The 14,716-nt window shown below is 37.1% G+C and overlaps 1 protein-coding gene across 2 annotated transcripts in view; it reads right to left on the bottom strand.

Annotated features, from left to right (window-relative positions):
* LOC140333078 (chloride channel CLIC-like protein 1) overlaps window positions 1–14,716 on the bottom strand; it is a 79,917-nt gene that overhangs the window by 34,437 nt on the left and 30,764 nt on the right. The window contains exons 3-4 of one of the 2 annotated variants that reach the window (XM_072414486.1): window positions 14,137–14,283; window positions 13,815–14,042 (exon numbers count right to left, since the gene is read on the bottom strand). In XM_072414486.1, the coding sequence (XP_072270587.1) occupies window positions 13,815–14,009 (195 nt within the window). In that variant the 5' untranslated portion in view covers window positions 14,010–14,042; window positions 14,137–14,283. Of the gene's footprint in view, window positions 1–13,814; window positions 14,284–14,716 lie in introns of both variants that reach the window. The other variant, XM_072414484.1, reaches the window with a different exon arrangement.

Below are 14,716 nucleotides of genomic sequence, written 5' to 3'. Positions count from 1 at the left end.
TTACACTATTACAAAGTCATTGATTTGAAGTATGCGTGATTGCATTTGGGTTTATGATACCAAACAAAAAAGCTGTAACTTCAATTCAGATAACTTATACATAAAATTAATTACAAAAATGCTAAAATTTGTAGGGAAAACTGACTGCAATGATCCCTTTCTGACGCACTAATGTAAAAAATATTTGGTAGATATCTACTCCTGAGTAAAGCTTTCTCTTAATTATATCAGGTCCTATCCTCTCAACCTACAATGTCTCAAAGGACCCACAGATGGGTCTGGGCTGCTGAAATTTCTGGAGCTGGATCAGGAAGACCGGGAAAATGGGAAGTAGACATACTCCAGTCAGGCCAGCTAGATTTTTTTTCCCCACTGGAAGATTTGGTGAAACCCCTGGCCATCAACTACAACTATCAACTACAACTTCAAGTCTTCTCTTTCATTACAAATGGAATTAAAAAAAATTCTTTCCCACCCACTTTTGGGGCTTGTAAAGTTATTTTAGTTCCCCCTTATACTTGTGTAAGGTCACTTATGTTAGTGCAGGATAGTTTACTGAATTTACCTAAGTTTAGGGACGGAATCCTTGTATATTTTACACTCCTATGAGAATGTTTTTAGATTGTTTTCTTCAGACATTTCTGGAGATGACCTGAGACATTGCAAATGTAGTTATGTGGATGGTTAATAATAATCTTAGCCTTTCTGGGCATGTCAGGCCCACATCTATGTTGATCCCCATCTACTGCTTCACATGAGTGAATGATCCCAGCCACATGGTTGCTTCACATTAGTGCACTGAGAGTGACAGCACAGAGAATACAAATAGAAGAACTGGGACCAGAAAATTGGCTCATTACAGACATTTGGCAAAGTAAGATTCCTACTAAGCTTGCATTACACACAACATGGTAAAAATATGTGGAACCTGTAAGTATTTTTTTATGCTCCCTACTGTTTTTTGCGTTTTCATTTGAAGTACTCTTGAGAACGCTTTAAAGATTCTTGATTCAATAAGGAAGGACCTACTCATTGATTTCAGCTCAATTTACCGCAAATAAATTTTGCAAAACAACATTCTGACTGCAATTTAAGAGACAGGAAATGCACACAACATGAAGGAATGCATATTTTCATGTTCATAATCTGACTTAAGTTTGCTCAAATAAAAACATATTTCTTCTTAATGTGGTTTCATGTCCCACTTCTGATCTCTAGTCCCCAGTGCATTGCTCAAGACCAAAGCAATTAATCACCATTGTGATCTGTAATTTAGATCCTATTTTATTTATTATGGCCCCTTGCTTACAGTAAGATTATTTGTGGGCCAAATTTCAATGTGTTTTAACAATTTGTGATTGCAAAGTGCCTCCTGAGACAGCAGTTTAGCTTCTAGTTCACACTTCCTGAAAGAGCTTTGTGGTTTAAAGTACACTCTGGTCAAACAATACATTTTTCTAAGGTTTGACAGAGGAAAAACTGCATTATCTCCTTACAGTGGCTGATATACTGTATATACTTAGTGGGTGTTCCTCAACCTTACCCTCCAGAAATGCAAGTCGGTGAATTCATTGGTTCCATGAGCCACCCTCTGTGGTCCTCAGAGAATAACGCAACACAAAATTATGTGACCAGAGGCTGCTGTCCTCTTCAAAGGAACTGAATTACCTTATATAGCACTGGCAGATCGCCTATTAGATGCTACACTAGACTGTGTATTTACAACCTTTAAATTATTATTCTAATTATTATTACACAGTAATAAATTACCCTAACTGCATGTTTTTGGGATGTGGGAGGAAACCTGAGTACCCAGAGTAAACCCACGCAGACACGGGGAGAACCTGCAAACTCCATGCAGATAGTGTCCTGGCCGAGATTCCAACCTGGGACCTAGCGCTGCAAAGGCAAGAGTGCTACCTCTGAGCCACCCAGAATTTTTAGTTCTGGTTTAATATTCATACTTTTCATGCTGCACTCAGGAGAAGGTGCAAGGCCATCACTTCTCATAGCATTTGTGGAAAGACCAATAAGAAATCAACAACACTTCCAATTCAAAGACAGGTTTTCATAGTAATAGGATAGCACCATCCTGACACTTTAAGAAGATAGCCCTTCCTTTACCAAAAACAAATAAGAAATTATAGAATTTTCCAATTGACATGAATGCCTTTCTGTCACAGAAACAAGATTAAATAAATATTACAAAAAGTTAAAAAAAAAATTTACATCAGGCAAAATGAACACAATGCTGGGAAACAAAATTTGATCCTGTCCTAAAGTGACTACCAGCTTGTCCTCCCCCCCCCCAAACTGTACAAAATGGCTGACATTACCCATGTTTGTATTAAAGTGTGAAACATTAATAAAAAGCATAGGGCTTATCTGCAAAAAGAAAATACATTCCAGTTCAAGGACCTTAGGTCATCTGCAAGACCTGAGAAATAAATCACAACAACATATACCCGATTTAATTGCTTTTCTATCAGTCTCTGGTACTGCTTTACGCATGTGTAAACAAACATATATCATCCAAAAATCCGAACTCCCACAGCTCAGGAGGAACACAACTTGTGAAACAATTCACCTCACCCGCTAAAACCCAAAAGCAATTTTCTCTGACACTTTTCACACCTTTAGACATCAGACTAAAAATGTGAAGATTGATCGGGTTCCTAAACGCATGAGAAGACATGTTTAGTCTGAAGTGATCTGTCAGACACTAAGGGGAAAGGAACTGAATTTGATGTAAACTGCTTGAGGGAACGCACAGTTTTTTTTTCAAAAGTCCAATAACAGCCTGTAAAGACATGCTACACTCTTACTCAGGCTTATTAACGTGCTAATCAACACTTATTTATATGGAGATGGGAAGATGATAATGTTTAATACCAATATGAAATTAATTCAATGGATGCAAACACATGCCTTATTGGTTAACTATAGCATGTTTTGATTAATACACATTCCAAGTTATTATTAGAACACAGATTGCTAACAGTGAACATCATCCAATTTATTTTATTCTGCATTTCAGCAGAAGGAAAAGGGCTAGGACATCAGGTTTGCACCTCAGTTCTAAACCTTTCATACACTGCTAAATAACAAAAACAGAAATATAGACGGACATTGAGAATTTTTTATGTTTATACTGTTTACTTTGTTTTACAAATAAACATTGGGGCTGAATTTGTATTAGCTTTTGTCTTGTTTTACCACTCCTGATGCTTACCGGAAAATACTAGGCTACCGGAGCATTAAAAGGTGGTTAATAAGCTTTTGTAAGTGTTTGCTTTATGGTTGAACGCAGTGTTTTTTATATAAATAAAATTGCAATTATTTGCAAGTGGAGAATTTAGCTGCTTTTGGACACTAAATGTAGCGTCTGACAAAAACCTGTGGAAATGTGACCAGAGGCAAACCTACCAATAATGGAAATGAAAATCTGCATAGGTAAATTGCAAAAGCTATGGCACTTTTTTACATACAGTGTGGGATAAAGTATTGAACACCTCAACGTTTTTCTCAGTAAATATAATTCTAATGGGGCTATTGACAAAAATTTACACCAAATGTCAGTAACAACCCAAGTAATCCACACATACAATGAAATCAAAACAAATAAATCCGTAAATTAGGTTACCAGTTATATAAAGTTTGCCAGGAGTTCAATTTTGGTCTCGGCTGACCAGACTATATTGTGCCAGTATTTCGCTGGCTGTCCAAATGTTGTGCAGTAAACTTTAAATGAGCTTTAACATTCTTTTTCTTCAACAGTGGAGTGTTACGTGGTCAGCATGCACATAGGCCACGTTGGTTGAGTGCAATACTTATTGTTTTCTTTGAAACAATGGTACCTGCTAATTCCAGGTCTTTCTCAAGCTCTTCGCGAGCAATTCTTGACTCTTGGACAACTCTTCCGATTTTTCTTTGGACTCTTATGTCAGAAGTGGTGCAAGGAGCTCCTGATTGTGGCCCGTTTGGGGTGAAATGATGTTCTCTTCAGTTCTGGATAATGGCCCCAACCATGCTCACTAGAAGATTTAGAAGATTAGAAATATGTCTGTAACAAATGCCATCAGTATGTTTTGCAACATTAAGGTTGCAAAGGTCTTGAGAGAGCCTTTTGCATTTACCCATCACGACATGCTTCTTGTGCGATACCTTGGTAATGAGAAACCTTTTTATAGGCCATCAGTTAGTACTAAACCAGGCGATAATATTTGCACTGATAGGGGAAAGGATGGCTTTCTGAATACTGCCAGATTTCAAAAGGTTTCTTGGCTTTCCATGTCTTTTTGCACCTCCTTTTCTTCATGTGTTCAATACTTATTCCCTGTACCATTCCACCTATTGCACATACTCTAAATGTTTGGATTTATTTGTTTTGATTTTTTGGTTAGTCTAGATTACTTGGGTTGTTACCAACATTTGTTGTAAATTTCATGTCAATAGCCCTATTAGAAATATAGTTACTGAGAAAACCGTTGACGTGTTCAATACTTCTTTCCCCCCCACTGTATGTAAAAAAAAGTGCTATAGCATTTGCAATTTACCTATGCAGATTTGTATCTTCTTTTTTGGGGGGGGTTTGCTTGTGGTAGCACATGTAGCTACATGTAGTGTTTAAGAGCACCTAATTTCTCCACTTACAAAAAAAAGGCCCCCTGCAATCTTTGCTAAAAGTTTCTTTACTACTAAAACTACGTAAAACGTAGTACATAAAATGTATAATACACTTTCTACAAAGAATGTTAAGGAATAAACATATGAACGTTGCAGGTCCAGAAACAAGGAAAATATAATACCCAGAACAGTAAAATACCACATTAATCAAAATGATTTCAAGGCACTGCAATGGGGGGTAATTTGTCTTCTGTTTGTTTACTCACTCCCTTTATTGATGTCATTTGTTCTGATTTAGATTTCAAAAGTCCATTCATTTAGTTAAGATTGTTTAACAGCTGTCACCTTCCAGAACACAAATGAGGTCAGCCTGGTAACAAATGGTTATACAACATGAAGAATGTTTGCTTTAACTAAGGCAATCACCCACTGAATGTGCCACATATTGTTGCAGGTGGGTAACACACAGTGATGAGAGCCATTGAACTGGGTTATATTTTCACATTCTGTTCACATATGACAACTCCCCATGGCCCTTTATTCCCAAACCGACTTTTTATGGCTTGTTGTAGCAATTTACCAGTTTATGTTATCAAATTAAATGTGGATTTAAACCAGTTTTTAAAGTGTCCCTTGCTATCCAAGTCCTATGATCTATGACCCGATGATCCCTATCTAACCCTCTGATCTTTATAAAAAAACATTTTGTCTACATACCCCAACGCCATCAACCTACATCTCATTAACAAAGGAAACGTCAACAGTAAATTTCATTTTTTAACATTTATTTTTCTCTTTTATAATCTCCAGGAATACTAAGTAGTGCTTTGCAGTAAAGACAACTATTTTCAACAGTTCCTACCACAGTAATGCAATCAGACTGGTCATTATTGCACAAAAGGACAAGTGATGTCCCTTCTGCAGTATTCTCTCCTATCTGACTCATCGGTCATGCTATCTGTCAAAAAGCTGAGCAATGCATTCACAGCGTCAGTTTTGGTTGCCATGATACCTGGCAATCCTGGCTTCCCCTGCACATACTGGGAATGAATCAACTCCCATGCACCTGTGCAGGATTTACATCATACTGGCCCAGCCAATCAAGATAGCCAGTCAACAGGAAGAGAAGAAAGAAGAATGCAGGTGTCCCATGTGGACAATTACTGCAGAAGAAAGAGAGTTTTGTAGGTTTAGTTCTGCTTTAAGGACACTTTCTAAAGGTAGTAGTAGTTTGTTGTCACCGCTTGTTAGACAGAAGTCTTGCACTGGCTACATGGTTGCTTGGTATTGTTGTATTCAGAGAGAAAGTCTGAGGTCTCATTAGCACAAGGAGATTTTAATTACTTTTCAGACTCAGGCTACGTACACACGTCAGATGATTCTCATGAGTATGAGGGCTCGTCTGGCACAAAAATCTGACATATGCACAGCAGCCATCTGACATTATTCATGAATCTGTACTGGTGGATCCACGAACGATGGAAGACCAAGGACCGCCAGGAAAGTGAAAGGAGGAGAGAGCAGAGGGCTGAAACTCGCTTAGTCGCTCCCCTCCATGGAACAGAATGGCGCTGTATATACAACGCTTGTTCATTTATCTTTTGGTCTTTTATTGTTGTAAATGATTGTGAAAGTTTCCAAAGACAAAAATCTAACGCGTGCACACAGCCTTAGATGATGCATCTCTTTTTAGTTTAGTGTCAGATTAGCTGAAAAAATTCTAACAAAAACCTTTTAAAAACATAGTAATGATAAAAAAAATAAATTCATGTCAGGCACTTTTAACCCATCTAACTTAAATGCCCTTAGTGTTTAATAAGTCACACAGCTCATCATTATATAACATATTAAAAAAAAGCCTCACTTAAATGAATAAACTTTTAGGTACTGAGGCCTTTTCTACCTAATAATAAAAATGATTTAATTCATTATCATCATCTTGTATTTATACAGCGCCAACATATTTAGGAGCATTTACAAAATCCCTAGTTACAGTTTGGCTTTTAAAGAGGCTCACAATCTAATGTCCCTACCATACTCCTATGTCATTAACACAGTTTAAGGCCAGGTTTTGGTGGACGAAATTGTACAATGTGGGTAAAATGACAAGCATTCTCAAATCAGTGCTCAAAATTGAGCCCTGAGAAAACCACTGCAGCCCGATTCAATTTTTTATACTACCTGTAAAGTGTGGGAGAATAGAATAAACATTCAAATGGCCTGCTAACCTTCCTTCAAAGATTTATTACGAGACCTACTCTCTTCTATTTTCCCTAAACGGACACTGCTTGTAACAATTGTGGTAGCGAAAATAAACAGGAGAAAACCGCCTCCACAACAGAGAATGTGTTTAGAAACAGCAGTCATCTGTCAAAGGCAGATTGCAGCTTTTGACAAACAGGCTCCAAACACAAACAATGTCTCATTACTTGGTAAAATGGCCCCCAATTGTGTGACCGCCTCGCGCAACAAAACTGCATCTGCTTTCTGTCACATCACTGACAACTGTGCATAGATGGTTTAAGTGTGCTGACTCGTTATTTATTGTTTTTGCTTCTTGAATTTCAGAAGATGTACACAGTTATTTGCAAAATATACACAGCACAACTGGCTTTAGGAGAATGCTGAGAAAAGTACAGCACTTCACCTGGGTGGATTAAGGTACGGAAAGTAAAAAGATTACATATTATAAACCTCTATAACATGGATGGTATTCACTTCACCAAGTTATTGGGTGGCTGCGCACTATACACTTCCTCAGATACTATGTTATTTTTTATTATTTTGCTTATTTTCTTTTTATTTGATAAATATAAATGTACAAATCACAGGAAATAAAAAAAGTATACCCTCTTTTAATTCTAAGATTTTTTTTGTATCACGACATATAAAAAGTCACTTGATCCGTCTAAAATTAGGTTCTAAAATTATTTAAAATGTACCTTGGATGTAAAACAACACAGTAAAGATTCCACTGTGTCATTATCTACTTAACAAAAATGAAGCCACAATAGAAAAGCCATGTGTGAAAAAGTACATCTCATGATTTAATTTGTAGAACTACCTTACTTAGTAAAACAGTACCATGAAATAATTATTTTCTATATGACTTTATCTATACCTAATAAAATATGGTGGAATTTGGGCAACTTTTTTTTACAACGTTGCTTCAGTTCAGGGAGGTTTGCAGCGATTCATTATTCTTTTTCATCCATTCTGTTGTAGATTTGCTGGTGTGATTAAGATCATTGTCCTGTTGCATGACACAATTTTGGCCAAACTTAAGATGTCACACAGATGGTGTCACATTAGATTCAGGAATACTTTGGCATACAGAGGAATTCATGATTGACTCAAAGCCTGCAAATTTCAGAGGCTGTAAAACAAGCCAAAACCATTACCATTCAACCAATGTGGTGTTGTGCCAAACCTCCACCTCCCATCTGCTCAAAGGACATTGTTTTAGAAGTCTTAGTAGCGCTTCCAAACAAGCCATACTTGTTCAGTCTTCTGATTTCGCCATCATAAACTTTAACATTTAACTTACTGGGACCTGTAGAGTCAGAGAAAGTTCTTGTTTTTTTTTTTTTGTTGCTATTTCTATGAGCATGGCATGGTCCAAGACATCCGCTTTTGGTAAGATTGGCAACAGTCTTGAATGTTTTCCACTTGCGAAGAATCCTTCTCAGTATCTTTCTTTCTTGGTATTATGTTAACACAGACCTAAATGTTCCAAACCCGAAAACTGGCAAAACGTTTGCTTTATAGAGGTCATAATTCTTGATGATGCATTTGATCAGCCCCAGGCTGCTACATACTACCTTAATTTGTATTTAAGTGGGTGAACTTTGTGTACTTAATGTTAATACATTGCTTGTGTATTGTGATTTGATGATAATATTAAACAACTACCACACCCAACAAGTTTGGAAACTTTGTAGCAATTCAATGACTACATTTTCACAAGGCACTTTTTACTAAACTCATTCCCCTAAAGAAACCACAAAGGTATCAAAACAATAAAAAAGCAATAAGAATAATCATTGCATTGTCAGCTATTAAAGACTACATATCAGCATCATGTGCAGCAGCTGTCACTACCAATTGCTCTATGTGGAAGCAGCTATCTCTCTGCAGAGGACTGGCACACCTACCACTGTGTTAGCTAAAACTACATAAGGTTCGTTAAGGTAAATTATTAGTTTAGCAAAGGAAGTGTTGAAACTCTGCAAAGAGACCACTACTTTTACACTGCAATGCTCGCTCTTTACAGCATGCTTTCTGGGGACAGGCTTTTCTGTGGCTTTTTTCCAAAGAAAAACAACTTTAACACTTTGAACAGCTTTTTTCTGATGCCCCAGGTATTTAGAAAATTTCAACTAAAAGAAAAGTTGAATATTACGTTGTTTTCCAATTATCACTTTCGTTTAACCTTAAAGACAAGTTGCAGGTCTGTACAATACACAAATAAAACAGCAATGTATTCCCTATAACTGCAATGTTTTTCTGTTTTCCTCTATGAATAAACTGCCAACACTAATCGTTTTCATAATGTTATCTCCAAGTTCTAGACCACTACTAGTTTTAGTGCATGGCATACTGCAATTGATAAGATAACAGTTGTTTGTGCCCCTAGTTTTTCATCAAAGTTTTTCTCAAAGTCTCTCTCAAAGAACTGGATTTTAATGACGTGACAGCTTAATCACAACAGCATGAGAAAGAGAGGACAATTTTCTTGTGGTAAGCATGAAAGGATCAATGCTGTTGCGCGGACAGCTTTGGTGGCCATTGGCCAGAATGAGGGAATAAAAGGAGCCTTTTGGTGATAGATGTGTAGCCAAAGTGTCACCCTTCATGAACTGGCATCTTTCTTCATCTGCTGGAACGAGAGGAGCAAAGTGTTCTTTTGCGGTACAGATTTTACAACTTCCATTCATTGTTCTAGATGCAAAGCTTAGAATAGTTAACTTCTAATACCCCTCCAAACGGTTACAAAAGTTAAGGGGTTACACATCCAATAACCCCCCCCCCCCCATAGGAAGCACATGAAAAACTGCACTTGGTACTACACAGTACATCACATCCACCAATAACAAAAACACTCGGATACTGACTTTCAGGTCAATTGACAAAAGATAAACTTCCCAGATCTAGTTAAAGGAAACTAGTACACAGTTAGCACGTGGACCACACATTACACTGAGCTCATACAGACGTTTAAATATTTGAAAATTCTTAGCCAGACAACAAATTCATCTAATCTGCAAACTACTGAAACTACGCAAGTAACATTCTGACTCAGTCCAAAATGTTTAATATGTTCATAATCAACCACAACCTTTGCATAAATATACACACACTTTATTACAGGGCAGCTGAGTTTAAGCTTAAACTTAAAGCCAGTCTGACCATGCAAATCTGAGACTTCCAACAAATGTTTGAATCTGGATAAAGATAGTGTGAAACTTCTTGGTACAGTAATTTCTTTTTCAATTTTCTTTTTATTGAAAAAGACAGTAAGGGGTCCATCTTGGGTGAATTAAAGAATTCTTTTTCTGCATTACAAGCAAGTGTTCCCAGATTACTACATTACTAACAAGGGGGTTTGGTTGATAAGTTAATTGCTACAATACCAGAAAGAAAAACTAAAGTACTAAGCAGGTAGGCTGTGCTCCCTGTATGCAGCCTAAAATGGAATTTGCACCAATAACGAAATAAAATGAACAGCCCATAAAAAATAATAATAGCTTCAATCTAAAGATTTACCCATTAGTATTTACACTCTGTCACTAGATGCCAATTGTCTAATGGCCATTATTATTCGCTTCTTCTGAACCCATGGCCTTCTGGATGTGCCCCAGCTTCGGACTGGACAGTAAAAAAACAAGCAGCAGACTGGTGAGCTCCCAGTGTCATGCTGCCAGATAGCTGGTGAAGTGAAAACTGCTGGGTGATTCACCCAGCAAATTGCGTCTAGAGAAAACAGATATAGTAAAGATTACAAAGCTGCAATACTGTATTTTATATCTAATTAGATTTTAGCTATACCATGCCCATGGGGAACAATATTTATTATTTTGGTACTGGCCAGCTGTCTCTGTACTGCATCCCGGACACCACAGAAGACATTCTTTGATTGAAATGCAACAGACACACAAACTACATACAGAAGAGCACTGGAAGGTTGGAAGGTTTCTGTTCATTGTTACCAGCAAACATCACATGTAAAGATGTGGTCAACCTGCCTGGGAGATCTTCAGGATAATGTTTGGCATTAGTATGTTCAACAAAGAGAAGGAACATCAGACTGAGGAGTAAAACGTAATCAAAAGACAAAAGTTTACATCTAACAGAGTATTCTGTGGATTAATAAAAGTAAATAGCTTACATAAACAGGAAGAGATGCAAACAGAATGACTAAGAGGGATATTGAATGAGAAACATGAGACGATTAACAATAGGTTCAAGAAGAAAACCATATTATAATGCCTTTTTTCCCATATTTACTATTTTATGGCACGGCTAAAGGGATGGAGTCATGTGTCCACCAATGAATTCTGGAAGAAAGCATGTTTAGTAGCGCAATATAAAAATTCCATGAACAAATAAATATCCACAAAACTCTGTCCAAAGTTTCAATTAGAATGTCTAAAAGAAACATTTAATGTGGTTGCTCTTTAACCCGCCCTTTGTCACATTTCCAATGTATGTTTGTTTAACAAACAAGAAAATATATTACAGTGATTTAGCAATAGTGTTGGTGTTCGAATTCGGGTTGTCCTTATATTCGACCTGAATATGGCTGTTTGAATTCTGGTAGACTCGACGCGAAAAAAAAAACGGCATTCGACGGCAAAAATTTGGATTAAAAAAAAAAAAAAAAAAGTGTTAAAAAAAATTAAAATTATTGGTAAATTAATTGTTTGTGTTTATTTTGTTTTTTTTTTTTACAGGTTATCCTACAATGACATGATATCTCTTTTGATATGTTCTGTCTATGATATGTCTGTAACACACTATCCAGCACAGAATTATTATTATACATTTGTTACATTTTTCTTTTATCCACTTAGAGAAAAACGTAACAAATGTCTCATATTACTGTGCTCGAAAGTGTGTTACAGAGTAAGAGATACTTGCGGGTCATCTTCTCTGTGTCTGCAATCATTGAGGAGAGTGTGCGGATCCCCGGGGCACTGCAGGTTAATTAACCTGTAGTGCCCCGGGGACCGTAGTGGAACTGCGGAGTTTATCTGTAGTTCAGTTCCCACGGTCACATGGCGGTGGGAACTTTGCAGTCACAGCTGTGACTGCAGGCGATCCCCGGGCACTAGAGGATGAATTGGGACAAGTTTCCCCATTCATCACATCTAGTGCCCTTTGTTCATGGATAGAGTTTCTCTAACCAAAAACAAGAAACACAGGACTCCCTGATCCAAGATCACATACAACTAGTAAAAGGGCTGCAAGAGCAATCTGATTGGTCTTGCAGCCCTTATTAGTCCCTAAAAATAACCCAAATTGTCCCACCATTGACCTCAATGGTGTTCGAATTCGGCATTCGATCACCCGAACAATATCTCACTATTCAATCGAATAGCTGTCGAATCAAATAGTGAGATATCCGACCAACACAATTTAGCAACTTATAAAAAAACAAGAAAAAACAATACAACTGATCCAAAACAACTATTACAGAAGCACCCTATGTAAAGTAAGGCAGATACCACCTACGTAAAAGGGTATATGAGAACAGCATGCGTATGAGAAAAAGACAGCACTGGGAAGGGCATTTAAAGAAGAACCAGGTTGGATATATATATATATATATATATATATATATATATATATATATATATATATACACACACATACATACATACATACATACAATATACATCCTAAAACACAGGTATCTTAAGTAAGATTGCCTGCTCTTACCCTACGCTGTGCTGAGAAGCCCACTGTGCGTTCCACAACTTACATGCCCCACTCACCTGTATTGTGCACAGTTTGGCTGGGAACAATAAGAAAAATAAAACTGGCAATACATGGAGAGGAACATGGTGAAAGGAAGGATTGCTAACTCATTGTGACTCTTTGCCTACTGGTAGTGTGGTCACTCATTGTGACCACACTAACTACCAGTAGGCAAAGCGGAAGAAAATATAATTTCCACAGCACTGACACTGGGAGCCTAGGGAAAAGGCGCTAAGGAAAAAAGACAAAGTCAGTCAAAGGTTATCATTCATAACAAAATGAATGGTGTCCTCTTTAAGCAAGAGAAACATAAAAATTTGACATAATTCCTACAGAATCTAAAAGAATGGCATGAATATACCTGTGACAAAATCATCAAATTCCATATCTGCTAAAAAATAAAAGGCTGTGTAATAAATAAAACATTGTCTAAAGCTCAAAGGAAAGCAACTCAATAGCAACGCAATAAAATATTTTTAAAACTGAAGAAATTGCAACACCTTGACTGCTGGACATTAAGACAGGAAAAACAAGCTGAGTGCTAAAGGGAAAACACAGTTTTTTTCAGACTACTTCCATTAACAGAAAATCAAACATAAAACTTTCATTGATGAAGTAAACACTACAGTAAAACACTGTAGCTATTTAAAATGTTTCACATACAGTGGATGAGAGGAGCTGCTGCAGGTAGGACTAGTTTGGATAGGCAGTGAGGATGATGTGCAAGTACCACTACTTTCCCATTCATGGGCCAATGCCACCCATAGGAAATTAATAGGGATGTTAGTGAACTATTCAGCACTGCCACTGTCTAATGTTGAAATATTGGTTCATTTAATATCAGCACAGAGGTTGGGGCTGCAGAGTGGCTGGGAAGCTTGTTATGCTGGACTTAAAGAGACTTTAGAACCCTGAACCTTTTTTTTATAACATGCTATACAACCCAGTATTAGTTAACCCTAATCAGCCCAAATACCTTCTTTCTCCCTTTTCTTTTTTTTCAATAATTATTTTTTTTATTACTTGTTCTGATTTTCTTTCAGTGTTGCATAGGAAAATGCCCAATATATTTGCCATGCTTTGTACAAACATCATTTTATCATCATTTCAAATAGAACAAATGAAGGAATTAGGAATGCCTAATTTTTTCATCAATTCTGCCAGAAAAGTTGCATTGCACTGTGGAAATGATATACTGTGAATCTTACCTCTGAAAGTATTCTCATCTTCTTAGCCACTTCTATCTTGTACAGTCGAAACCATTCCCAAGGGATTGAAATGGACAAGCTCAGCACAAGAAGCAGAACAAGATTATGAAGCCACCTGTCCAACAGAGGGCGCTGAGGTATACCCACGCCTTCTAAAGGTAACTTTCTGGCCATAGCTGGTAACTTTCTGACCATAACTTTGGTGGTGGCAGGAGTTCTTTTACAAAGCTGCAGAAATAGGAAAACAAGAAAGCAAATAAGAGAGGAAGCAAGCAATGCTTTTGAGTGAAAGGTCCATTGCTTAAAAGGTGATTCTAATGACCAAAGAGGAGGAAGATGAGGTTCATCTTGTTGTAAGCCAATCACTGTGTGTTTAATAATAAAAAGTTTGTTCCCAATCCAGCTGTAGACAGATTCCATTGTGGTACTTTGATTTTCTTCAAAGGCTTGGACAAGCTGTGACTTCAATCTGCAAGAGAACAGAGACAAATGGTTTATATGTGGACAGGTAAAAAGTATGTAATGATTTTATACACGGAGGAATAAAAAAAAATACCTTCCCTACACCTGGCATCTGCCCAGGAGAGCATCTTCACAATCCTTTCAGCAAGATCCTGGGAATGTGAAGTATTAAAGACCTACCAGAAGATACTTTAGCTCAGTGCCAAAGTATCCTCAGTGTTCACAGGTCCTCACTATGGCATTACCATCACAAAAATGCCTCCCCAAATTCTGGGTATGAAATAAATATATTTTCTAGCTTTTCTTAACAGAATTGTATTTTTATAGTTCAGCCATTTTTACAAAGAATGAGGAGAAATAGTGAATATGTGAACCAAGTTCCACTTTAGGAACATATAAGTAATTTTATTTTTATTTAGAATTTTTATTAAATTACCTGT

The sequence above is a fragment of the Pyxicephalus adspersus genome, chromosome 6 (assembly GCF_032062135.1).
Source record: "Pyxicephalus adspersus chromosome 6, UCB_Pads_2.0, whole genome shotgun sequence".
NCBI classification, from domain to species: Eukaryota; Metazoa; Chordata; class Amphibia; order Anura; family Pyxicephalidae; genus Pyxicephalus; species Pyxicephalus adspersus.
Note: the sequence above shows the minus strand (reverse complement) of the source record. Positions and strands in the feature narration are given on the sequence as shown.